We start from the raw sequence: 25,464 nt of genomic DNA, 5'->3' as shown, positions 1-25,464 counted from the left end.
ACAACTAGAACAGGAGCAGAATCACAGAAATGGAGATCAGATGGAAGGTTATCAGTGGGGAAGGGGGAAATGGGGAAAAGGTATAGAGAATAAGAAGCATAATTGGTAGGCACAAAATAGACAGGAGGAGGTTAAGAATAGTATAGGAAATGGAGAAGCCAAAGAACTTATATGTATGACCTATAGACATGAACTAAGTGGGGGGAAATGCTGGTGGGGGCATGCAGGGTGGAGGTGAATAAAGGGGAGAAATAAAAAGGGACAGCTGTAATAGCATAATCAATAAAATATACCTTTAAAAATAAAAAAAGAGAAAAAAATAAAGAGTAAGCAGCAAAAAAACAAAAAGAAAAGAAAAGAAAAAGGCACAGAGCCTATATGTTCCTTTTCCACAGTGGTCCTTCCATGTAGAGTTCTTTCCTTGCCCAACCTAGATCCAGCTGAGTTCTTTTTTTTTTTTTTTTTTTTTGGATCTCTTAATTCTAAAATGTACTCACCCTTGATCAATATATCTGATATGAAGGAATACTGAAGTGTTTGTGAAAAATTTGAATATTTTATTCCACTTGAATGAATACACTCTTTTTATTAGCAGTTTTGCCTTGAATTTAAAATTCTGGGAGGCAATTCTTTTTTGTTCTTGGACATTTTGATTGATGAAGAGAGATGCAGATCAAAGTACAATTATTTTTTAAATTGTTTTTAAAACTCAGTTTGATGCCTGAGGTTACCAGAGACTGAGAGTGTTTTAACTCACATTCACACACTCAATGGAGTATACAGTCATGACTTATTACATTTTTAAGATTACCTCAGTCTGGCACCAGAATTTTATAAAGTTTTACACTCGCATATTTGCTAATCTCAAAAAATTTACTCATTTTGATGCCAAGATTTGATTTAAAACAATTGCAAGTTCTTTTTTTATTTTACCTGATATTGAGACAGACTTCATTAGATGTGGTGATTCTTTATTATTATCATTTATTTATTTTTCAGTTACAGTTTACATTCAATATTATTTTACATTAGTTTCAGGTGTACAGCAGAGTAGTTACCCAATCATACTTTATAAAGCAATCCAAGAACAACTGTAAATTCTTAAGGGTACTCAGAATATATAAAAACAGACAACAATCCAGGCAGTTTAATGATTGCCTTACAAGTTCCAAAGGTCCAAAGGCAGATGGCATATTCATATTTTATTTTGATTTTAGTTCTACTGTAACTCACTTTAGTTCCCATTTTTAATGCGTCTCTCTATGCCTAGCTGTGTAAGAAGAATTACAGAGATGATAGGAAAAAGGGACCATATCTCCTGCCTGCAAGGGGCTGAAAATCTAGTCTTGAAAATTGCATTCAAGGAGGGGTACAAGGGACTAAACGATAATGGAAAAAATGCAATCAAGATTAAATTAAAAAAGAAAATTACATTCAATGTGTATGAAACATAGAACAACATAAGAATGATTAAGAAAGATTAATAGTGAACATCTGGATCGACTGAAATCGGAAGATGGCTTAGGCTCCTAAGGCCAGCATCTCTTACCTCCAGGGAAGTGTAGGCCAGCGCTGCACCCGTGGTCACATGTCTGCAGTACTGTTTGAACTGCTGGAGCCCATCTTCTACTGCCAGCTGCAGGGAAGTACCTTGCGGTCTGAAACAACCTTCTCTCTGTAACATTCGGAGCTCTGAGATGCAGGTCTGCAGCCTAGCAAAGTTTCCTTTCACTTGCTGCAGAAAAAAACGAATCAAAGATAAAATGTTTAGTGACCCAGGTTTCAAATTGTTGGGAGTCTAACTTCATTACCATTTACTCCTCAGGAGTCCCTTCTCTTTAGGAGTCCCTAAAAATCTGTTTATTTGACCAAATTAACTAAATGCCTGCTATGTTCTAGGTACTGCACTCAAATCTTCCCTATACCAGAAGAAAGAAAATTTGCAGTCTAAAAGCTTTGATTATGTCGAGTTACCAGAAACAGAAAAGGAAGTGTTTTAAATTATTTATTCACCCAATGGAAGGTCCAATTGTGACTGCTTAGTTTTACTTTGGGGTGGGCTTAGCAGAGTTATACCTACACATCATCTTTATTTCTCAGTCTAAGCACTGAGTGCTTCTCTATTCAAGAGTGATGTTTTCCTAGAAATGGGGATTTTGATGTGGTTGTTCATAACTGATAAGGTCTTACCAATCTACTCTTTAGTGGATTCTACTTCTTTAGAATCACTTCAGTAAATATTGGTTTAGTCTTCAGTCTACTCAAGGAGCCAAGAGGTAAACTTCTTGATTCTCCTCACCCTCCTTTATAAAAGCTTGCTATCAGGCCCTGGCTGGTGTAGCTCAGTGGACTGAATGCCAGTCTGAGAACCAAAGGGTCAAAGGTTTGAGTCCCAGCCCAGGGCACATGCCTGGGTTGCGGGCCAGGTCCTCACTTGGGGAGCATGTGAGAGACAACCACATGTTGGTGTCTCTCTCCCTCTCTTTCTCCTTCCCTTCCCTGCTGTCTAAAAATAAATAAATAAAATCTTAAAAAGAACCAAACTTGCTATCAGGAAGTAATCTAATATAATCTAATTGTAGATCAATGTTACATATCCTAAGAATGCACTTATTCATATGCATTCTGAATAAATGTGGAATGAAAATCTGTGACACTATTTAAAGTGAGTAGGAAGGAATTATATTTTAGGATAAGGAAACCTTCCTGAGAAAAGAGCAAACTAAGAAATATTTGTGAAATGCACATAAAATTCATGAGCATGAGTTCCAAAGACTGCCAGGGTACAAAGACTGTTTAAGCCAATGCTGCCCCACTCAGTTCCACAGCTACTGACTTTGCTGACAAGTTCCTCTCTTTGAGTCTTTGGAAAAAACACAAGAAATAGGACATAATACTTAAAGAGAACTTGCAATCGAGATCGAATGATGAGAAACCTACTTAAAAATGAGAACAAATGAGAAGATAGAGACTAGCAGCCTTTGAGCATTTCATTTCATGTACATCCAAAAGAATCTGAAGAATGATATACTTCTTTATACATTTTAAGTTGACATCTAGCTCTGGCTGGTGTGGCTCAGTGGATTGAGCGCTGGCCTGTGAACCAGAGGGTTGCTAGTTTGATTCCCAGTCAGGGCATATACCTGCATTGTGGGCCAGGCCCCCAGTAAGATGTGTGGAGTGGCCACCACATATTGATGTTTCTTTCCCTCTCTTTCTCCCTCCCTTCCCCTCTGTCTAAAAATAAATAAGACTGAAATCTTAAAAAAAAAAAAGTTGACATCTAGATTTAAAAGTTCAGAATGTAAGTAGTTGCTAAGGATGTAACTTCCAGCATATTTTAAATATCAATATTTAAAAATAAAACTATAGCCCTGATTGGTGTGGCTTAGTTGGGCATTGTCCCACAAAGCAAAAGGTTGCTGGTTGGATTCCCTATCAGGAGGCATGCCTAGGTTGGGGGCTCAGTGCCTGGTTGGGGTGCACACAAGAGGCTACAGATCCATGTTTCTCTCTCCCATGGATGTTTCTCTCCCTCTTTTTCTCCCTCTCCTCCCCTCTCTCTAAAAAAATAAATAAATAGAGATAAAACTATAACACCCTTCAAGTCATAATTTAATATTATCTAAATACCATAGCAATTCGATAATCACCATTATTCAATTTAAAAGTATATGAGCAAACTTTTTTCTTTTTAACAGATATTTATATTATTGCTTTTTCTGCTTCAACTCATATTTCCATTTCATTTTTCCTACAGTTTTATCATGATGTAGCAATTTTTTAATTGGAAATCTTTTATTTTTATTTTTTAAGTATATTTTTATGATTATGCTATTACGGTTGTCCCATATTTTTCTCCACCCTGTATCACCCTTCCCTTCAGCATTCCCCTGTTTAGTTCATGTCCATGGGTCATACATATAAGTTCTTTGGCTTCTTCATTTCCTACACTATTCTTAACCTTTCCCTGTCTATTTTGTGTCTACCAATTATGCTTCTTATTCCCTGTACCTTTTTCCCCACTTTCCCCCCTCCCTCTCCCTACTGATAACCCTCCATGTGATCTCCATTTCTGTGATTCTGTTCTTGTTCTAGATGTTTGCTTAGTTTGGTTTTGTTTTTTAGGTTCAGTTGTTAATAGTTGTGAGTTTGTTGTCATTTTGCTGTTCATAGTTTTGATCTTCTTCTTTTTCTTAGATAAGTCCCTTTAACATTTCATATAATGTTACTATAATGTTAATTGTTTTGGGGCCCAGTGGGCCCCTCCAGTGAATTCTCCTGGGAGACTGGGAGTTTCTCCTGCTGCTGCAACCTCCACAGATTTTTACAGAGGTTTAAAAAATTTTTTTATTGTTGTTTAAGTACAGTTGTCACCCTTTCCCCCCATTACTTTCCCCTGCCCTTCCCCCACCACATTCAATCCTCCCTCTACCCATTTGTCCTTGTCCATGGGTCTTTTATACATGTTCCTTGACTTGACCCTTCCCCTTCTTCTTCTCACCTGTTAACCCCCTCCTCTTTCCCCTCTGGTCACTGTCAGTTTGTTCTTTATTTCCATGCCTCTGGTTCTATTTTGCTTGCTTGTTTGTTTTGTTGATTAGGTTCCACTTATAGGTGAGAGCGTACAGTATTTGTCTTTCACTGCCTGGCTTATTTCACTTAGCATAATACTCTCCAGTTCCATCCATACCGTTGTGAAGGGTAGGAGTTCCCTTTTTCTTTCTTTTTTTTAAAAATTTATTTTCTTTATTTTTTCAAATACATTTGTCTCTGTCTTCCCCCCACCACCTTCCCCTGCTCCATCCCCCCTCCCTCCCTCAATCCAGGAGTTCCCTTTTTCTTTCTGCTGCTCAGAATTCCATTGTGTAAATGTACCAGTTTTTTGATCCACTCATTTACTGATGGGCACTTAGGTACAGCCAGAGGTTTTGAGGCTTTATTTCCCTGCATTGGAATCCTGGGTTGTGTGATTTGTCTCGCTCCCCAGTTGTTCCTCCCAGTTTACCCCACACACGAATGTGGGACCACCTGGTCTGCCAGCTGTCACCTTGATGAGCGTCCTTTTTATCCCAGCGGCCCATCTCTGCCCCTCCAACCAGTCTGGATGAATGTTTCTTCTTTAACTCCTTTGTTGTCAGACTTCTATACAGTTCAATTTTCTGGTAGTTCTGGTTGTTTTTGCTTTTTAAATTGGTTGTTTTCCTTCTTCTGGTGTGCAAGTAAGCAATGTGTATCTACCTATGCCTCATCTTGGCCATGAATCTTTTATTTTTCATCTTATCATACTTCTCTACATCAGAACTAAATATTATAAGATTTTAAAATTTCTTATGACCATAGGCTCTAAGGGGTGATCTAGACTGAGTTATATTTAGAATTATTGTTCATATATAAACCAATTAGGACACATATTACTCGATTCTGATATATAATAATTGGCATTAAGCATGAACTTGAATTTAAAATGAATCTCTTAATGGCATGAACATTCTGGGTTCTTTCTTCAATTAGTTTTGGTATGTGTGAATAAATAAATTACTTGCTGCTCAAATCATGCAACATTTAATATGAATTCTATTCCTATTCCTTATTGTTATAATTCTGAAAATGTTGTCCTCATAAATATGTCAATCAAATTGTCAAATCCCTCTTGAGTTGTATGCCAAAAGGTATAGCGATCTACCCGTAAAAAAATTATTTTAATGATCTATCAGTTGCTATTCAATTTGTTTTTTCTTCAAGTTTATTAAAATTGGGAACCACATGCATGAAAAGACTAAAACCATTTGTAAGTCATTTACTTTATTACACTGATACCAACATTTTGAATTATTTCTTTGTTTAATGCCCTTGAATGTTTTAAAACTACATGGCAATTCATCACAGTAAGAATCATAATGGGTGAAAATATGTAGCTCTCTTCTTTTTTTTTACTTTGGATTTTCTTTGTGAAGTGAAAGGGGGTAATTGTGAGAGGGTTAGTGGGAATGGAGAAGCAGCCTGATGACCTCATCATAGGCATAATTAGTCAAGGAAGTTTTAGAAAAGAATACTCATGGAAATTGAGAATCTGTATATCAATTCTTTAAAATTACCTATCCCTATGTACTCTGGGAAGTCTTCTTGTAGCCTTAGGACTATATGTACCCCAGTTTGAAGAGACTGTCATAGGCTATAGATGCTTTAGAAGTTCAGAAAAAGAAAGGTAAGCATTGTTGAAAAGGAAGTGAGATTGGACTGAGAATTGAAAGGGTAACATTTGTGAAAATACAATATTTTATGTGTGTATGTGTGTGTGGGTGGGGGTGGTGGGTAGAGAAACAGAAAGTTCAATATGACCAATGGTATGGAGGTTGAGAGTAAGTATGTGCCAGAGAGAAAGAGACAATGTGCTTGACAAGAGTAGAGAATGCTTGTTAAGAAATAATCAGTTTATTTTAGCTAAACAAGTAGCTAGGTTTTAGCTCAGGCTTTAGATCCAAATATACTTGAGTTCCATACCTGGCTCTCCCTCTTACTGGCTGTGAATTCTTAAGCCTAAATTTCTTCAACAAAAAAATTATGGACAATGAGAATACTTACCTTAAAGAGTAAGTCTTATGTAAATTAATTCATGGCACACAGTTTGTGCCTAGTGTTAGCTGTGGCTATTATTTTCATCACTATTACCTTCTAAAAGCATTTAAGACATTGCTGATGAAGCACAAGGGGTTTGTATTGGTTTAATGTTCCTGTTCAACAACTGACAAAATAACTAAAAAAAAAAGTATTCATGTAAATGACATAATCCATTCACTTATCCATTAAAAAAACTTTATTATTAGGTGCTTATGATATACTAGGTACCTAAAAACCCCCCATAATTCCAGCTTACTAATAACTTTAGAAATAAGTGAGATCAGTAGCCTCAGAATACAAAGGGATAAGAGCCACAATAGATGACATTTTCCAAAGTATGTTGACCAGTTATTGTCTGTCTATCTTATTAGAATATAGGCTCTATTAAAGGAGAAACCTATCTGCTTCTTCATTGCCATGTCTGCAGGGCCTAGAACACTACAGTTGATATTAAACAAATTACTATTTTTAAAGGTTTTATTTATTTATTTGAGGAGAAGGGAGAGAGAAAGAGAGGGAGAGAAACATCAGTGCAAGAGATGTCAACTGGTTGCTTCCTGCACACTGCCAGCTGGGGACCTGGCCCGCAACCTAGGTGTGCCCTGACTGGGAATTGAACTGCCAACCTTTTGGTCCATAGGCTGGTGCTCAGTCCACTAAGCCACACCATCCTGGGCTAAACAAATTATTTTTGAATAAATGAATGCATATATAATAAATTTCAGGGGAATGAAAAATGTAAGTTAGAAAATGAAGACATATACAGGAATCTCTGTACTGTTTTTGCAACATTTTTTATGAATCTAAAATTATTCAAAAATAAAGTTTATTGATAGAAACCTATAAAAATAATAGGAAAAAAGGAGATTATTTCAAAGTGGAGAAGGCCTTTGTAAACATGATAATAAAGGTAGAGAACCATAAAGGAAAAAATGGAGAGATTTGACCACGTAAAGAATAATTTTTCTGTAAAGGAAAAGAGAATAAAGTTAAGAACAAAAAACAAACTGGGGAAATATTTTCAACATATATGATTAGCATGACATTGATATTGTTAGTATGTAAAAAGCACCTACAAATAAATAAATAAAGTTGGTATCTGAAATGCACTCTTCTACCATCTAACACTATACATATTAGATAAAACACAAATACCTTTTAAAAGCATAGTTGAATCAATAAGAAATTAAGGGAAATTCCCAGGTACCAAAGTGGGGGACTACAGGAAACAGGAAACCACAGTGTTAAAAATGTTATCTTTACTTGCTGATCTTGAGAATCTAGGGCTTTGTGTTTCAAGGGAGCAGGAGACAAGGCCTTAGCCAATATAAGGAGGAGAGTTGGAACTGTGACTTGGCTCAAAGTTAAGACTGTTCGAAAGGTTGTTTTCTCAGTGAAAAGGGGGGCTAGAATGAATCTGCCCACTGATATATAGGGAGATGACAATAACACATGTTGGCTAATGTGAGCTCTGAGTAGAAATGAAAAAGAAATTACTGCTGAGAACTAGAAACCACATGCTTCCTCTCATGTGGGTTTGGGATTTGACTTTACCTGTAGGTCTAAGAAACTCTAAGTTTAAAACATTATTTAAAGTAGTCCTGGGTTTATAGCACCTCAGGCCACCTGGCTCAAGAAACACAAATCCTCTCTAGAGATATACAGCTTAAACTCAGGCCTCACAGAATTCTCAGATATTAAAATCAACTAAACATATGCTCATAATCCAAAATTACAAAATCAGTGATAAAATAAACATCACAAGTGAGAGCAGAAATGAATGGCAGAATTAGAACATCAACCATTTCAGGTACTGGAATTATCAAATACATTTAAATATTTTTAAGATGTTTAAGGAAATAGAGGAAATCAAAACCATGAACAAAGGATAAAAAACTATCAAAAAGGACCAGACATATTTAAAAAATTACCAAATAGAATTTTTATAAATTAAACTATAATAATTGAAATAAAAAACTCAATGAATGAGTTAATTGACAGATTAAACACTACTGAAGAATTATCAACTTGGAAGATAATGTTGAAAAAATACTACAGAACACAGCACAGAAAGACAGAGAAGGAAAATATGGAAAATATGTTAAGAGAAATGGAATAAAAAGTAAGAAGATCTAATATTTATTTAATTAGAGTCTCAGAGGGGTAGGTAGAATAGAAATAATGAGGAAGAAGCAATATTCAAAGAGGTAATGGTTGGGAATTTTCCAAAATCAATGGAAAGACATGAACCCTTAGATTCATAAAGTGCAACAAACACCAAGCAGGAGCAATAAAAAGAAATCCATATTTAGACACACTAAACACAAAATAGCTCAAAAAGTTCTTAAAATCAGCCAGATATTAAAAATATTATTTATTAAGAGACTATTATTGGACTAACAGAAGACTTTTTAACAGCAACATTGTTATTCAGAAGGCAGTAGAATGATATCCTCTAAATGTCAAGGAAAAAAAACTTATCAATTTAGAATGGTTAAACTACTGTTACTTAATTTTATGTGTCAACTTGCTTGAGCCACAGTGTGCCCAGACTAAACATTATTTCTGGACGTGTTGGTGAGGATGTTTCCAGATGAGATTAGCATTTGAATCAGTGGACTGAATAAAGTAGATTACTGTCCCCAGTGTGCGTGGGCATCACCCTGTTGAGGACCTGAATAGAACAAAAGGCAGAGGAAGGAGGAAATACTGCCCCTCTTTTCTTCCTGTCTGCCTCTTTGAGCTGGGACTTTGGTATTCTCCTGCCCTAAGATTGGGATTTGCACCATTGGCTCCTCTGGTTCTCAGGCTTTCAGACTTGGACTGAAATTACACGCTACCAGCTTTCTTGGGTCTCCAACTTGCAGATGACAGATCATTAAATTTAGACTCCATTATCATATGAATGAATTCCCAATTATAAATCTCCACATATATTTATAGATATAAATATATTTATTTTTTAAAAATCCATGAAATTTTAGAATTTATATATATGTTCCATTCTGTTCCTTCTGTTCCTCTGGAGAACTCTGACCAAGACAGATTTTGGAACTGAGAGTGGTTTTCAGAGGAAGAGAATGTTAAGGATGAGTTTTCTGAATTGGTTCTGGAATTGGATCTTTAATCTGATTAGATTTAAAGATGCCAATAAGTCTATTCAAATAGTAAAGAGAGCACTGATAGTCCATGACATGATGTGGCAATAGAGATATATAAACTATCTGCACTGGATATTTTACTCCTAATCAACCACTTATAAGAAGCAATCCCTTGCAAGAGGCAAGGAGCTGGGAGACTGTAGTGTACTTGCCTGACAATTAATTTTTTTTAATTGTAATTAACTGCCTGACATTAAGCATTTGATTGCCAAGTCATTCATTTCAGAGACATTCATTTTGAATAAACACATTGCCTGCTACACAACTAGAAAAAAAAAAAACAAAGCTGTTTTACCATGAAGCTATCCTTTTTAGAACATTTTTGTGGACCTAGAAAACTAACCATTTGAGTGACCCTCAATCATTCCCACACTTGAGCCAGTTTACAGACCCAGAAACCCTTGAATGAAGGGGATGTGGGGTCCCCTTGAGGAAGTACCCTGGTACATTTCCAAAAATTTATACTATTAATCTTTCTCTAATCCTTCCCAAAAGGCCTTTTATCAGGGTAACTGTTCACTGAGGTAAAAGAAATAATCAGAACTTTTAGGGTGGACTGGACACTGTCACTGAACTGAAAGTAATTCCAGGAGATCTCAAACATCAATGTGGCCTGGTCAGAGTAGGGGCTTATGGATATTGGGTGATCAATGGAGCTTTAGCTCAGGTCTGTCTCACCGTGGGTCCACTGGGTCCCTGAATGCACCCTGTGGCTGTTTTCCTCAGTTTTAGAATGCATGATTGGAACAGCCATACTTAACAGCTAACAGAACCCTAACACTTTTCTTGACCTGTAGAGTGAGAGCTATTATGGTGGGAAAGGCCAAGCAGAAGCCATTAGATTTGTCTGTACTTAGGAAAACAGTAAACAGAAGCAATTTTGCATTCTGTGGAGGCACTGCAGAAATCAGTGTCACCATGAAGTACTTGAAAGATGGAGGGAGGTAATTCTCACCACATCCTCATTCAACTCGCCTATTTGGCCCGTGTAGAAGACAGGTGAATATTGGACAATGAGGGATTATCATAAGCTAACCAGGTGGTGACTCCAACCGAAGCTGCTGTACCAGATGTGGTTTCATTGCTTGAGTAAATTAGCACATCTGGTTCTTGGTATGCAGTTACTGATCTGGCAATACCTTTTTCTCCATTCTTATTTATAAAGTCCCACAGAAGCAGTTTGCTTTTAGCTGCCAAGGCCAACAACACACTTTCACTGTCCTACCTCTGAGGTATATCACCTCTTTATCCCTATGTCATAATTTAATTCACAGGAATCTTCATCACCTTTCTCTTCCACAAGATATCACTCTGGCCCATTGCATTAATGACATTATGCTGACTGGACCTAGTGAGCAAGAAGTGGCAACTACTCTAGGCTTACTGGCAAAACATTAGTGTGAAAGATGGTAGGAAATAAATTTGACTAAAATTTAGGGGCCTTCTACCTTGGTGAACTTTCTAGGGGTCCATTGGTGTGGAGCATATTGAGATACCCCTTACAAAGGGAAGCATAAGTTTGTTGCTTTTGGAGTAGAAGAGAGGACATAAGGTTCAACATCTTTTGACTTTTAGTTTGACCTTCATTCTTTCCTCCAGAAGTACTTGGTTTTGCCAATTCCAAAGCCTTATGAGGACTTGGTGGTATAATTTGCTTTATTCCTTGGCTTTTCCCATTACTGTCTTAAGATTTAGCATTCTTGGACTGCTAAGTCATTATCAATTGTTCACCTGTATATATCTTTCAAAATTTTGTTGTGATTTTTCTTCCCTTGTTAATTTTTTTCTTGTGGGTTTATACTGTGGCAGAAGAGATTTCCAGTTGTCCCTCAGTATTTACCCTTTTTACCTAGATACCAAAACTGTCACTTTTTATGTGGGCACTATGACTAGCTGGGATCCTATATTTCCCAGTCTGTCTCCTTTCATACACCTAGGAGTTTCAGTGTGGTTAAGTTCTGGCCAGTGGGATGACGGTAAGCAAAGTGATGGGAGCAACTTTTTTTTAATCTTCATAAGAGGATATATTCATTGATATTTAGAGAGAGAGGAAGAGAAAGAGAGAGAGAGAGAGAGGGAGGGGGGCAGAGAGAGAGGGAAAAGAGAAAGAGAGAAACATTGATGTGAGAGAGAAACATTGATTGTTTCATTGATTGGTTGTCTTCCATATGTGCCCTGAGTTGGGGGTCAAATCTGCAACCTAGGTATGTGCCCTGATGGGGAATCTAACCTGTAACCTTTTGGTGTGTGGAAGGATGATCCAACAGAGTCACCTGCTAGGGCTGATGGGAGCAGATTTTGATAAGTTTTTAAAAAGGGTGCAGGGGTTTTCTTTTCTCCTTTTCCTTTTCTGCGCCCCTTTTCCTTTTCTGCTTGCTGGAATACAGGCATGAGTGGCCAACTTGGACCACAAGATAGCCAAATTAGAGCACTGATAGTCCTAAAATCCCACTGTAGGTGATTTATGATTTAAGTAACTTCTCCATTCTCATCAAAAGATAAAAGAATTGGTAAGGTAACTGTGTATGGTGCCAGGGGGGTACTGGAGATATCTGGGGGAACATTATGTGAAGTATATGATTATCTAACCACTATGTTGTACACCTGACACTAATACAAAATAATATTGAATGTAAACTGTAATTGAAAAAAATTAAAAAATAAAAACAATTGGTAAGACCTTCACAATAAGGGAATTCTTCTGAAACTGCTTTGAGAGGAGATTAATCACTTTGGTCAGATTTATTTATATTAAGGTCACAAGGAATATAAAAGGAATTTTAATATTTTAATTATGATTCCGCTGTCATGATTCCTTATTAAAAGTTCAGGATTATTTGATTATACTCAGAAATTAAATAAGTTATATTGAGGTGTTTGTTTTGGGCAATTTTCCTACCTGCTATCTTTTCTCTATTTATATTTTGAGCTATATCTGCAGACAGAAATACCAGACACTTATATAGGCCAGAGACAATGGATTTAAAGTAACATTTTTCCTCAAAATTTTGATTATATTATACATAAAGTAATGGCATTATTCCAGTGATTTTCTTGAGCTTTTAACCAGGCTTGAACTTTGTTCTTTTGGGAAAAAATATTTTGGCTTGCAATTTTTCCTGAGATACTAGTTAGAAACTTTTAGTTTAGAATGGTCTGCCTCTCCTAATAGAGTAATTAAAGGATCAAGGGATTCATTTAAGGCCAGGTGTACTGAGGAGTGCCAGATGTATAAAACAGTCACTTGAGGAGGGAAAAAATCATTTTACCTTTGTTTGGGACATGACCTCATTTTCCAAAGAGCCTCTTATGTTGGCTATCTTCCATTTGTACTTCCAGATCACTCTCTACTTTTCCCTACCCCTATTGCCTAACAGAAGACAGACATCACAACCAAATGTGGTCATGGGACAGACATGTGCAAGGAAAATGGCACAACAGAAGAATATATCTGCCGCATGGCTATAAGCATCAGTATCACTTTCACTCTGTCTTCAGTACCTTGTAAAATAGATAATCTGTGAATTATATACAGTGATAGTTATACATTTTGTTTACCCATTCACCAGTTAATAGCTATACTGATAATTTCCAGTTTGGGGCTATTATGGATAATACTGTCATGAATATTCATGTACATTTATTTGGGTGAAATGTATGTTTTAATTTCTGTCAGGTAGATTCCTGGGGGTGGAATTGTTGGGTTATGTAGAAAGTATATATTTAACTTTTTAAGAAATTGACAAGTATTTTCCAAAGTGGTTGTATCATTTAACCTTCCCATCAGCAATGAATGAGGGTTATATTTTTTCCTCATTTTCACCAGCACTTAGTATTGCCTATCAGTATTGTCTGTCTTTAATTGCAGCCATTCTAGTGAGTGTGTAAGGTCATCTTTGTTTTTCTTTAACCTTTTATATTTAAATAACTATAGATTTACATAAAACAGCAAAAATTATACATAGAGAACTTCACCCAGTTTCTTCCAGTGGTTACATCTTGTATAACTAGAGCACAATTTCAAAACCAAGAAATTGACCTTGGTACAATGTGTGCATAGAGTTTTATATCATATTATTACATCACCACAAAGCTCTTCCTCATGCTATGCTTTTATAGTCACCTTCACTCCCTACCATCCCCAACCCTTGTCAACCACTAACCTGCTCTCCATCTTTATAATTTTGTTATTTTGGGAGTATTACATAAATAGAATTGATGTGCGTGACCATATGAGATTGGCCTTTTTTCCTGACTCAGCATAATGCTCTTAAGATCCATCCAAGTTGTATGTGTCAATAGTCCATTTCTTTTTATTGCTGAGTAGTATTCTGTGGTATGGATATACTAATTTGCTTAATTACTGACCTATTAAGGGACATTTAGGTTGTTTCAAGTTTTTAGCAATTACAAATAAAGCTATTGTTAATATTTAACTATATGTTTTTGTGTAGATGTAAATTTTAATTTCTCTGGGATAAATGTTCTGAAGTGCAATTGCTGTGTCATATAGTAAGTATATTTAGACTTTTAAGAATATTACAAACTATTTTCCAGAATAGCTGTGTCAGTTCACATTTCCAGCAGCACTGTACGAGAGATCCAGTTTCTCTGCATCCTTGCCAGTATTTGGTATTGTTACTATTTTGCTTTAGCTGTACTATTAGGTGTGTAGTGCTATCTCATCATGGTCTTAATTTGCATTTGCCTGATGGCTAGTGATGTTAGATATCTTTTCATGTGCTCATTTGCCATCTATATACCCTCTTCAGTGAAATTTTTCTTCATGCATTTTTTCCACTTTTGAATTACACACACACACACACACACACACACACAATCGGTAAAATAGGTGGTTTGGAAATATTTTCTCCCAGTCTGGAGCTTGTCTTTTTATTCTCTTGACAAGGTCTTTTGCATAGCAAAATTTTTTAATTTTGATGAAGTCTAGTTTGTCATTTTTTTCTTTTATGTATTGTGCCTTTGGTGTCATGTCCAAGAATTCTTCATGAAGCTCTAGGTCCTGAAAATTTTCTCCTATGTTTTCTTCTAAAAGTTTTAGTTTTACATTTAAAGCTATGATCTATTTTAAGCTACTTCTTTAATAAGATAAGAGGTTTAGGTTGAGGTTTATTTTTCCCATGGGCGTCCCACTGCTCCAGCACCATTTATCGAAAAGGCTATCCTTTGTACATTGGAGTGCTTTTGAATCTTCATAAAAAATCAGTTGGATAGATTTCTTTTAAAAATGTTTTATTTATTTATTCTTAGAGAGAGGGGAAGGGAGAGAGAAAGAGAGGAAAAGAAACATTGATGTGAGAGAGAAGCATCGATCAATTTCCTTCTGCACGCACCCCAGCTAAGGACTGGGATGCAACCCAGGCATATGACCGGATCGAGAATCGAACAGGTGACCTTTTGGTTTGCAGGATGATGCCCAACCAAATGTACTATACTAGTAGGGGCAGATATATTTCTTTGGATCTATTTTTGCATTCTCTATTCTGTTCCTTTGATATGTGTGTCTATTCTTCCACCAGTACAACACAATCTTGATTACTGTATCTATATAAGAGGAGTGATTCCTAATTTATTCTTTTTTTCAAAATTGTTTTAGCTATTCCATTTCCTTTGTATTTCCATATAGATTATAGAATAAGCTTGTATATTTAAAAAACAAAACAAAACAGAATTGTGCTGTGCCCTGGCTGGGTGGCTCAGTTGATTGGAGTGTCATCTCATATACCAAAAAGTTGTGGGTTAGATTTTTGGCTAGGACACATACCTAGGTTTTGGGTTTTATCCCCAGTTGGAGTGTGTCCGGGAGGCAACTGATTGAGGTTTCTCTCTCACTTCTATGTTTCTCTCTTTCTCTCTCAAATTAATAAACATATCTTCAGGTGACGATTAAAAATGAAACAAAACAAAATCATGTTGTGATTTTTAGAAAAATTGCATTAAACCTATATATCAAGTAGGTAAGAACTGACATCTTTACTGTTGAATCTTCCAGTACATGAACATGGTATAGCTCCTCTTCAGTTTTTTAGATCTTTGATTTCTTTTATCAGCATTTTCTAGTTTTCAGGATGTTTTATTAGATTTATTCCTAAGTATTTTATTTTATTGAGCTATTGCCTATTGTAAATGAAAATTTATTTTTCAGTTTCCACATATTCATTGCCAATGTATAGAAATACAACTGATTTTTTATGTCACTCTATTATACAACCTTGTCGATTCACTTGTTTGTTCTGTGAGGTGCTTCTTCTTCTTCTTCTTCTTCTTCTTTTTAGATTCCCTGGGATTTTCTACATAGACCATCATGTCCCCTTGCAACCTGTATGCCTGTCATCCTTCTTCCTCCCTCCCTCCCTCCCTTCCTTCGTTCCTTCGTTCCTTTCTCTTTTTTTTTCCTCTCTTTTAAATCCTCACCCGAGGATATTTTTTTTTTCTTTTTTTTCAGAGACAGGAGGGAGAGGGAGGGGTCAGAGGAGAGAGAGAGAAAGAGAGAAACATCAATTGATTGCCTCTCATAGGCTCTCCTACTGGAAATGAAACCTGCAACCTAGGTGTGTGCCCTGGCTGGGAACTGAACCCACAACCTTTCAGTGTATAGGGCAACTAACTCACACAGGCCAGGGCTTATTTCATTTTCTTATCCTTTACTTAAGTGCTACCTAAGACTTCTAGTACTATGTTAAATAAGAGTGGTAAACACAGACCTCTTTGCCTCATTCCCAATCTTAAAGGTGAAACATTCAGTCCTTTACTCTTTAAAAGTAATGTTAGCTGTAGGTTTTATCATGAACGGATGTTGGGCTTAATAAAATGCTTATTCTGCTTTAGTTGATACGTTTATGTTACTTTTTCTCCAGCTTTTTAATATGGGGAATTATTTTAATAATTATTAAGTTTTGAACCAACCTCGCATCTTCAAAATAAACCTCACTGTATTATATCATGGTTTATAGTTCTTTTTGAATTATATTTGTTAATATTATATTAAGATTCTTTTAAAAATCTATATGCATGAGGGATGTTGGTCTTTAGTTTCCTTTTTTTGGCCTCATAAAATGAGTTGGTAAGAGTTTCCTTTCCTTATATTTTCTGGAAAAGATTATATAGAATTGACATTAATTCTTCTTTAAATATTTGGTACAATTATCCAGTAAAACCATCCAGGCCTAGTGATTACTTTTTCAGCTTTAAATGTCTTTCATAGTTTCAGGGCCATTTAAATTGTTTACTTCACATTAGATTGTGGTAGTTGTGCTTTTTAAGAAATTAGTCCATTTCTTCTAATTATTCAGATTTATGTATGTAAACTTTTTCATAGTATTCTCTTATTATCCTTCAGATGTCTACGAGGTCTCTAGTGACATTCCTTGTTTTATTTCTGATATTGAGTTACATCTTCTCTATTTTTTGGTCTATCTTACTAGAGGTTTGTCAATTTTATAGATCATTTCAAAGAATTAGCTTTTTGTTTCAACATATTTCTGTTTTCAATTTTATTGATTCATGCTCTTTATCATTTCCTATCTTCAGCTTGTTTTTGGGTTTATTTTGCTATTCTTTTTCTAGTTTCTTGGGGAAGAGCTTATATTACTAATTTGAAACACTTACTATTCTAATTTAGTGTTATAAAATATCCTTGTTGGCTTTAGCTGGATCCCACAAACTTTGACATGTTGTATTTTAATTTTTATTCATTTAAAAAATATCCCTTGATATTTCTTCTTTGACCCATGAATTATTTAGAAAAGTGTTGTTTAGTGTCCAAGTGTTTGGAGATTTTCCTGTTATCTTTGTTATTGATTTCTAGTTTGATTCCATTGTGGTTAGAGAATATACTGTGTATAACTTCAATTCTTTCAAAGTTGCTGAAGTTTCTTTTATGGCCCAGGATATGGTCTACTTTTCTATGTGTTCTATGGATGCTTGAAAAGAATCTGTACTCTCCTATTGTTGGGTGGAGTATTCTGTAAATGGTTAATGTTTTTCTGCACCCTTGTTGATTTTCTCTCTAGTTGTTCTGTCAACTTTCAAGAGAAGGGCACTGAAATCTCCAACTATAATTCTGGATTTGTCTTCTTTCAGTTTTATCAGTTTTTGTTTCACATATTTCACAGCTCTGTTGTTTGGTGGTGGATATGCATAGCATAGGGTTGCTATGTCTTCATGTTGGATTGACTCTTTTATCCCCTTTTATGTTCATAAGTACTTGTTAAAGCATTTTATGATAGCTGCTTAAAAATATTTTTTAGATAATTCTAACATCTGTGTCATTTCAGTACTGGTGTCTGTTGTGTTCTTATTCAAGTTGAGATTTTATTGGGTTTTTGATATGATGAGTGATTTTTTTTGTTGTTTTCTGGACACTTGGGGTATTATGTTATAAAATCCCAGATCTTCTTTAAATCTTCAGCTTTAGCAGCGCTCCTCTGACACTGTGCCAAATGGGGAAAGTGAAGTTTCCAGATAATTATTGCCAGGTGGGGTGTGACTCTATTTGGTGTCTCTTTACAACCCAGAAGAGAGGGTGCTGTGTTATTTCTGGGTAGGGGTAAAAGTTTAGTCTCTCTACATGGCGCCCACTGACACTCTGGGAATGGGGAAGCTACATAACCGTCAGGTGGGCATAAAAGCCCTGCTTTTCCAGTAGGCCTTCATTGACACCACCCTGCCTTGGAAATAAGGTGCCTCACTAGTGTTCCCCACATGACCTTCACTCTGCCTTCTCCTATACCACCGCAACGGAAGAGATAACTTGTTAATGTTATGTAGGAAGGTGGGAGTTCAGGCTCTCACATAAATGCCATGGATAATAGGGAAAGGAGGTCTTGTTTCCACCAGGTAGAGGTGATTGTCCTGGATCTTTGATAGGCCTTCTTTGATTATCTCAACAGCAAGCTGTCTCAGGAAGGAGATACCCTAGAATCTGAAGTCTTTCTGATACCTGTGATTCTGAACTTTGTATACGGGATAAAGTCATGGTTTGGAAATATGTGAGAAAAAGAGAAAGTTGTCAATGTGTGAGGGAGCTTGGTAAAAGCGCTGCCCCTGACTCAGCCTTTGCCTCCTGAAACTCTGTGTAAAACTGTAAAGAATACATTTTCGTGTCTCTACACAGTTAGGGCTATCTGAGCAAAGAAAATTGGAACCTGGTTTAAAGCACAAGTCTTGACTATTCACTTGAATAGCAAGAGACTTCTGAAGAAATTTAGAGACTTATTTCCCTATTCTTGCATTTTAAAGGGGTATGTGTAAAAGGAGTCAGTTGCTTATATCCCAGAGGTATGTAAATGCCAAGGTTTCTCTCAGGAGTGAAGGGGGGAAACATGTCTATTTAAACTCCCATATAAATAATTTTGGGGTTTCCCTTATTTTCAGGATGAAATCGGGCTCTCGTTGTGTTGTTTCTTGGGTACTGGGTATGGGAACAGGCACAATTATTGCTGTAAATAATAATAGCGGTGATACGAGGTTTCTAGAGCAGAATAAAATGAACAAATATAGATATACTTACCACAAATGGGAGGATGCACTCGTGCTGATTTTGTACCATGTATAAGCTGAAGAGGGACATGCGGCTGGGGCCCATCAAGCTGCAGGCTAGAGAGAAAAAGTTCTGCAGAGCCTCACAGAGGTTGGAGCAGATGTCAGCCCAGGATGGTAGAGAGATGTGCACAATGAGAAGCCTCGGAGGTTGCTGGTAAATCTGTGCTGGAGTGGGGGCCCCTTTGCCAGTGGTTTGTCCATGATACATGGCAGCCAGACCAGAGGCGGACCTGTAGCCACCACCTGGTTATTCTCTACACCTGTAGGGAGGAAAGAGAAATTCCTGGTTTTTGTAAAACTGTGTTATATGCTCTGTTGAAACAGACAGTCCAGAAAGGAGTCACCAAATACTAAGTCAAGGTCCTCAATGCAGGCTATCCCATAATTTTTTTAAGTGTATGATTCCATTTATGGTCAATATCCAGAACAGACAAATCCGCAGAGGCAGAGTAAATTAATGGTTGTGAGAGGCTGAGGGAAGAGGGAAATTGAGAATGACTGCTAATGGATGAAGTATTTCTTTTAGGGGGATGAACACATCCTGGCATAATAGAATGTAATGGATGCCCACACTCGTGCATACAGTAAAAACCACTGATTTATACACCTGAAAATAATGAATGTTTTGGAAGTCTATCCCATCTTAATAGCTCTCAAGAGATCTGACATTTGCCTGTAATGTAAGACTGAGAATGCTTAGAGATGCTGAACAGAACTATCCAAAAAGTTACACAAAACTTAATTTCAGTCCCAGAGTAAGCTATCTCCCCTCATAAACTTTATTAGCATTTATTGTGCTGTATAGTAATTTGTTTCTATGAGCACCTCTTCCACTATATTGTGAGTTTCCTAAGGGTGGATCACCTGTTTTGTCAACTTTATTTATGAGTGCTTAGCACATTTTTTTTGTACATAGTAATTCTTAAAAATGAAAATATGACCACATTCCCCCCTTCAAGACCAGTTCAAGACCCTTCCTGACTTGACCTTTGGCTTTATTGGTCAAATTCCTAGAAAAATACATAAAATACTAAATAAAAAGAATATTTAAAAACTTAAATGCTCTATAACCATTGAAGAAACAATTGGTAGTCAAATATCTTTTCACAAAGTAAACAACAGGGTCAGATGATTTCCCTGATGAGTTCCAAGAAACTCTCAAAGACCAAGAATTTTAATATCAACTTCTTTCAGAGAACAGGAGAGGGAACATTGCTCAACTAATTTTACTAGGTTAGCATAGCCTTTGATATAAAAATCAAATAAGAGAATTATAAGAAAAAAATTATAGGATGATCTCATTCATGAATTTAGATGTAACAATCCTAAACAACATATAAGCAAATTGAAAAGAGTGATATATGAAAAGAATTATGAAAGAAATAAAACTCATTGTTTGCAGATGATATGATTGTATACATAGAAAATATAAAATAATTTAGTTTTATCTTCTTCAAAAGGTCTTCTCCCATTTTATTAAATTTTATTCTTTGTGATTTGCTAATTTTAATATTAATTACATGACACCTTTTTAAATTTTGTTTTTAGTTTGTTGCTAATGCCTAGAAATGTAATTGATATCTGTATAATGATTTTGTATTTAACAACCTTGCTGCAACTTTTACTAATTATAATGATTTACCCATAGATCCTTTTGGATATTTTTCGTTCACAATCATATAATCTGTGAATAATGACATGCATAAGGTGCATGAACAAAGTCAGATTGTGGCAGTGAAAAGACTATTCATAATAGCCTTTTTCACAATTACTTCAAACTGAAAATAGTAGACATGCTAATCAACATTAGAATGGCTAAATTATGGTATATTTACACATACAACAATAAACATGAGTAAACTAGAGTTACATGCAACAACATGGACGACTCTAAGAAACAATATTGAATAAAAGGAGCAAGATACAAAGAATATATATAGTATGATTCCATTTACATTTTTAAAATGAACAAAGTAACTGGGACTTCTGGCCAAGATGGAGGCATAGGTAGATACATTTTGCCTCCTCACACAAGCAAAGGAAGGACAACAACAAATTAAAAAAAAAAAAAACCAGAACTGCCAGAAAATTGAACTGTATGGAAGTCCAACAACCAAGGTGCTAAAGAAGAAACATTCAACCAGATCAGTAGGAGGAGTGGAGAGGGGCAGCTGAGGTGGAGAGGACACATGGCAAGGTGGCTGCTGGAGGCCCAGGCAGTCCCACATTTGCATGCAGATAAACTGGATGAACACCTGGGAAGGGAGACAGACTGTGCAATCCAAGGTTCTAGTGTGGGAAAAGAAAGCCTCAAAACCTCTGGCTATAAAAAAATGGGGGTTGCAATGGCAGGAAAAACTCACAGGAGAGTCCACTGGAGACCCACAGGGTCCTAAAACATACACAAACCCACCCACCCAGGAATCAGCACTGTAAGGGCCCAATTTGCTTGTGCGTAGCAGGGGAAGTGACTGAAAGCCAGCTGAGAGCCGAGCGAGCAGCATTGTTTCCTCTTGAACCCCTCCCCCACAGACAGAGTCACAACTCAGTGACCTGGGTTGCCCCACCCTGGCAAATACCTAATGCTCTGCCCCTTCCAACGAATTCCAAGGTGCTCCGAGATAAAGAAATATGGCCCAAATGAGAGAACAGATCAAAACTCCAGAAAAAATACAACTAGGCAATGAAGAGATAGCCAACCTATCAGATGCAGAGTTCAAAACACTGGTAATCAGGGTGCTCACTGAACTGGTTTACTATGGTCGCAAAATGGAGGAAAAAGCAAAGGCTATGAAAAATGAAATAAAGAAAAACATACAGGGAACCAACAGTGAAGGGAAGGAGACTGGGACTCAAATCAACAACTGGGAACAGAAGGAAGAGATAAACATTCAACTAGAACAGAACAAAGAAACAAGAATTCAAAAAAATGAGGAGAGGCTTAGGAACCTCTGGGACAACTTTAAATGTTCCAACACCCAAATCATAGGGTGCTAGAAGGAGAAGAGGAAGAGCAAGAAATTGAAAATTTATTTGAGACAATAATGAAGGAGAACTTCCCCAATCTGGCCGAGGAAATAGACTTCCAGGGGATCCAGGAAGTTCAGAGAGTCCCAAAGAAGTTGGACGCAAGGAAGCACACACCAAGGCACTTCATAATTACATTACCCAAGATTAAAGATAAGGAGAGAATCTTAAAAGTAGCAAGAGAAAAAGAGACAGTTACCTACCAAGGAGTGCCCATTAGGCTATCAGCTGATTTTTCAGGCAACAAGGGGCTGGCAAGAAGTTTTCCAAGTTATGAAAGGCAAGGACCTACATCCAAGATTACTTTATCCAGAAAAACTATCAATTAGAATGGATGGGCAGATAAAGTGCTTCCCAGATAAGGTTAAGTGAAAGGAGTTAATCATCACCAAGCCCTTATTATATGAAACATTAAAGGGACTTATTAAAGAAAAAGAAGATAAAAAATTATGAACAGTAAAACAGAGGGGAGGGGGGATGGGGAAGAATGGGGAAAAGAAGTATAGGGAATAAGGAGCATAAGTAGAAAGTACAAAATAAGCAGGGGGGAGGTTAAGAATAGCATAGGAAATGGAGAAGCCAAAGAACTTATATGTATGACCCATGGACATGAACTAAGAGGGTGGGGAATGTTGGTAGGAGGTGGGGTGCAGAGTGGAGGGGAATAGAATAAAGGGGAGAAAAAAATGAGACAACTGTAATAGCATAATCAATAAAATATATGAAAAACTATAAAAAGAGAAACTGAAAAAAACAAAAAATAAAATAAGCAAAGTAACTATATTGTTTAGAGATATGTACATAATGGTAAAACTATTTTTAAAAAGCAAGGAAATTATTATCACAAAAATTAGGATTATGATTTTCTCTGGAAAGGAAGGAGGGTATTATGATTAGAAAGGACAAAAGGGGAGGTTATGGGGTATTGGCCATGTTCTATTTCTTGATCTTTATTGTGGGTACACGGGTGCTCACTTTATAATTATTAAACTATGTTCATGTTTTATGAAATATCCTATATGTACATTATACTTAACAATAAACATATTTCAAAAAGAACATTAAGACAAACATAAAATAATTTTTAATATTAAAAAATGTCTCCACTTCTAGGAACTAAAATGATTTTATATAAATTATATCTAAAGAATGCAGGGAAAATAAAACTTTAAAAAAGTTGCTCCTGGATCCAAGAGAAAGGTGTTTATGATAATTTTCAGACACTCTTTGGAATTTAGGATCTTTAAAAAGGACCTAAGAGGGCATAAATGTGTTCCTCGAAATAAATCTGTGAGGTTACTCTCTTTCAAACTTTCCTTTACGGGCAGTGGAAGTTAGCATTTGTTCATTCAATAATTTTTTATTGAGTTCCAGTTATGTGCTGGGCAAAATGAACAAATAAATGAATGAATATGCTAATCTGTTGAAAGTAATCTTGAACCAGAAGTCCGAGTCAATAGCTAAAGTATTTACTAAAAAAGTACGTATCATAAATATCTTTTAACTGTACTTTTAAAATTAAGTGCATGGGACCATCGTAATGCTGAATTTGAGGCTGACACACAGACGGGTAGTTTCACATAAGACAGAGACCTTATTTAATACAGAATGAGCTTCTAATCCTCCTGCCCATTTTCCCTCACATTTCAAACTCTGCCATTTCAGCATATAGGTAGTTCTAATTTTTCATGGTTCCAATATATATACAAATCTCAAATAAAATACAGTTTAAATAACAAGAGTACGTATCAACACATTTAAAATTTCAGCTACTGTAGAATACTGAGTATTCACACAAAGTACAGATCACAACTAGCTCTTCAGTCCACAAATCATTATGTAGATAATAGATACACATCATGATCAGTGATCAATTATGTAATTCTCCAAAGTTTGTCAGGTACTTGTCATTGTAGATCTCTTAGTTTAAGCACAGATAACAAAGTGTATAGTTGTTTTACCTCCTTGTTTCTTAGTAATAAGCCCATGGGACACTTTACAAAAATAGATCATTGAAAGAGGGAATTAGTCAGCAAAGATAAAAGTGTAGCAAAGAAAAGGTAAGTGATATAAGAGTAAAAGTGAATGTTGAGTCAAACATAAATGGAGTTATAAATGGAGAAGAAAGAGCTGATTGTGAGAATGTTGACAACATCATTTGATAGACTCTAGATCAACAGCCAGAGGAAGTTAGTGAAGGTGAACTTACCAACCAAAACAGTGGTTATGAAAAAAAGATGCCCCAGACAAAGTGCCACTGGCAAAAAACCTTCATATTATCAAAGAGGGACCCTTTGAGGTATTTTACAAAATTTAGAGCAAAAAGGATAAAATGTTGTAAGCTGATTCAAACTTAAGAGTACAAGAATTTGCTAGGGCATGGAAAAGATGCTTGCTCTATCATAAGTTATACCTTGGGAAGAAGACAAGCACAAGCACTATTCAAACTACTATTGAAAATTTTTACCAAGAAATAAAACACTTTAATTCTCAATGTTTCTAATGTTTTAAATTATAGTGTTAAAAATAGATACTAGTTCTATTATTTTTTATTTCCCTGTACACTATAACCAACAATAAGAGAGCTTTTAACATTTGACAACAATTTTGAGAAGTCCTGGAATAAATGTAATTTTTCCCATTGATTATTAAAATCACTTTGAATGGTTTCAGCTTGCACAGCCATTTTTAGATCCCACACTGTGTGCAATTCCAAGACTGTACTTTAAATGAGGTAAGAGGCAGCTCTCTTCCCTATACCCTCAAACATGATCAATTAATGCATCTGAGGCACCTGAGCATAGTATTAAGCAGCATCTGACTATTTCTGACTCTATACCATACTCTCCACTTTTGCCAAGAACATCCTCTTACTGGTATCCCCCTGCAAACTGGTTAAACCTGGAACTGGGCCTTGAACCACCAAAAGCCATCAAGTTACTCCCTTACTAAAAACCATTCAATGGTGTCCATTTGCACTTGGGACAAAATCCAAAATCCTTACTCTGGCTCCGAAATTCTGTACTGTGTCTTCTTTTCAACTCTCCATCCTCATGCCATGCCATCCCTTGCCTAAACCCCTTCCACCCTA

The 25,464-nt window shown here is 36.2% G+C and overlaps 1 protein-coding gene across 2 annotated transcripts in view; it reads right to left on the bottom strand.

Moving 5' to 3' along the window:
* Positions 1 to 19,569, bottom strand: part of M1AP (meiosis 1 associated protein) — a 70,053-nt gene extending 50,484 nt beyond the window's left edge. The window contains exons 1-2 of one of the 2 annotated variants that reach the window (XM_054593604.1): positions 19,315 to 19,569; positions 1,550 to 1,735 (exon numbers count right to left, since the gene is read on the bottom strand). In XM_054593604.1, coding sequence (XP_054449579.1) covers positions 1,550 to 1,735; positions 19,315 to 19,554 — 426 coding nt within the window. In that variant the 5' untranslated portion in view covers positions 19,555 to 19,569. The remainder of the gene's footprint in view (positions 1 to 1,549; positions 1,736 to 19,314) is intronic. The other variant, XM_054593603.1, reaches the window with a different exon arrangement.
* Positions 19,570 to 25,464: the final 5,895 nt, after the last annotated feature.

This window comes from Pteronotus mesoamericanus, unplaced genomic scaffold (genome assembly GCF_021234165.1).
Source record: "Pteronotus mesoamericanus isolate MK-2021 breed Mesoamerican mustached bat unplaced genomic scaffold, CSHL_Meso_final scaffold_45, whole genome shotgun sequence".
Taxonomy (NCBI): Eukaryota; Metazoa; Chordata; class Mammalia; order Chiroptera; family Mormoopidae; genus Pteronotus; species Pteronotus mesoamericanus.
Note: the sequence above shows the minus strand (reverse complement) of the source record. Positions and strands in the feature narration are given on the sequence as shown.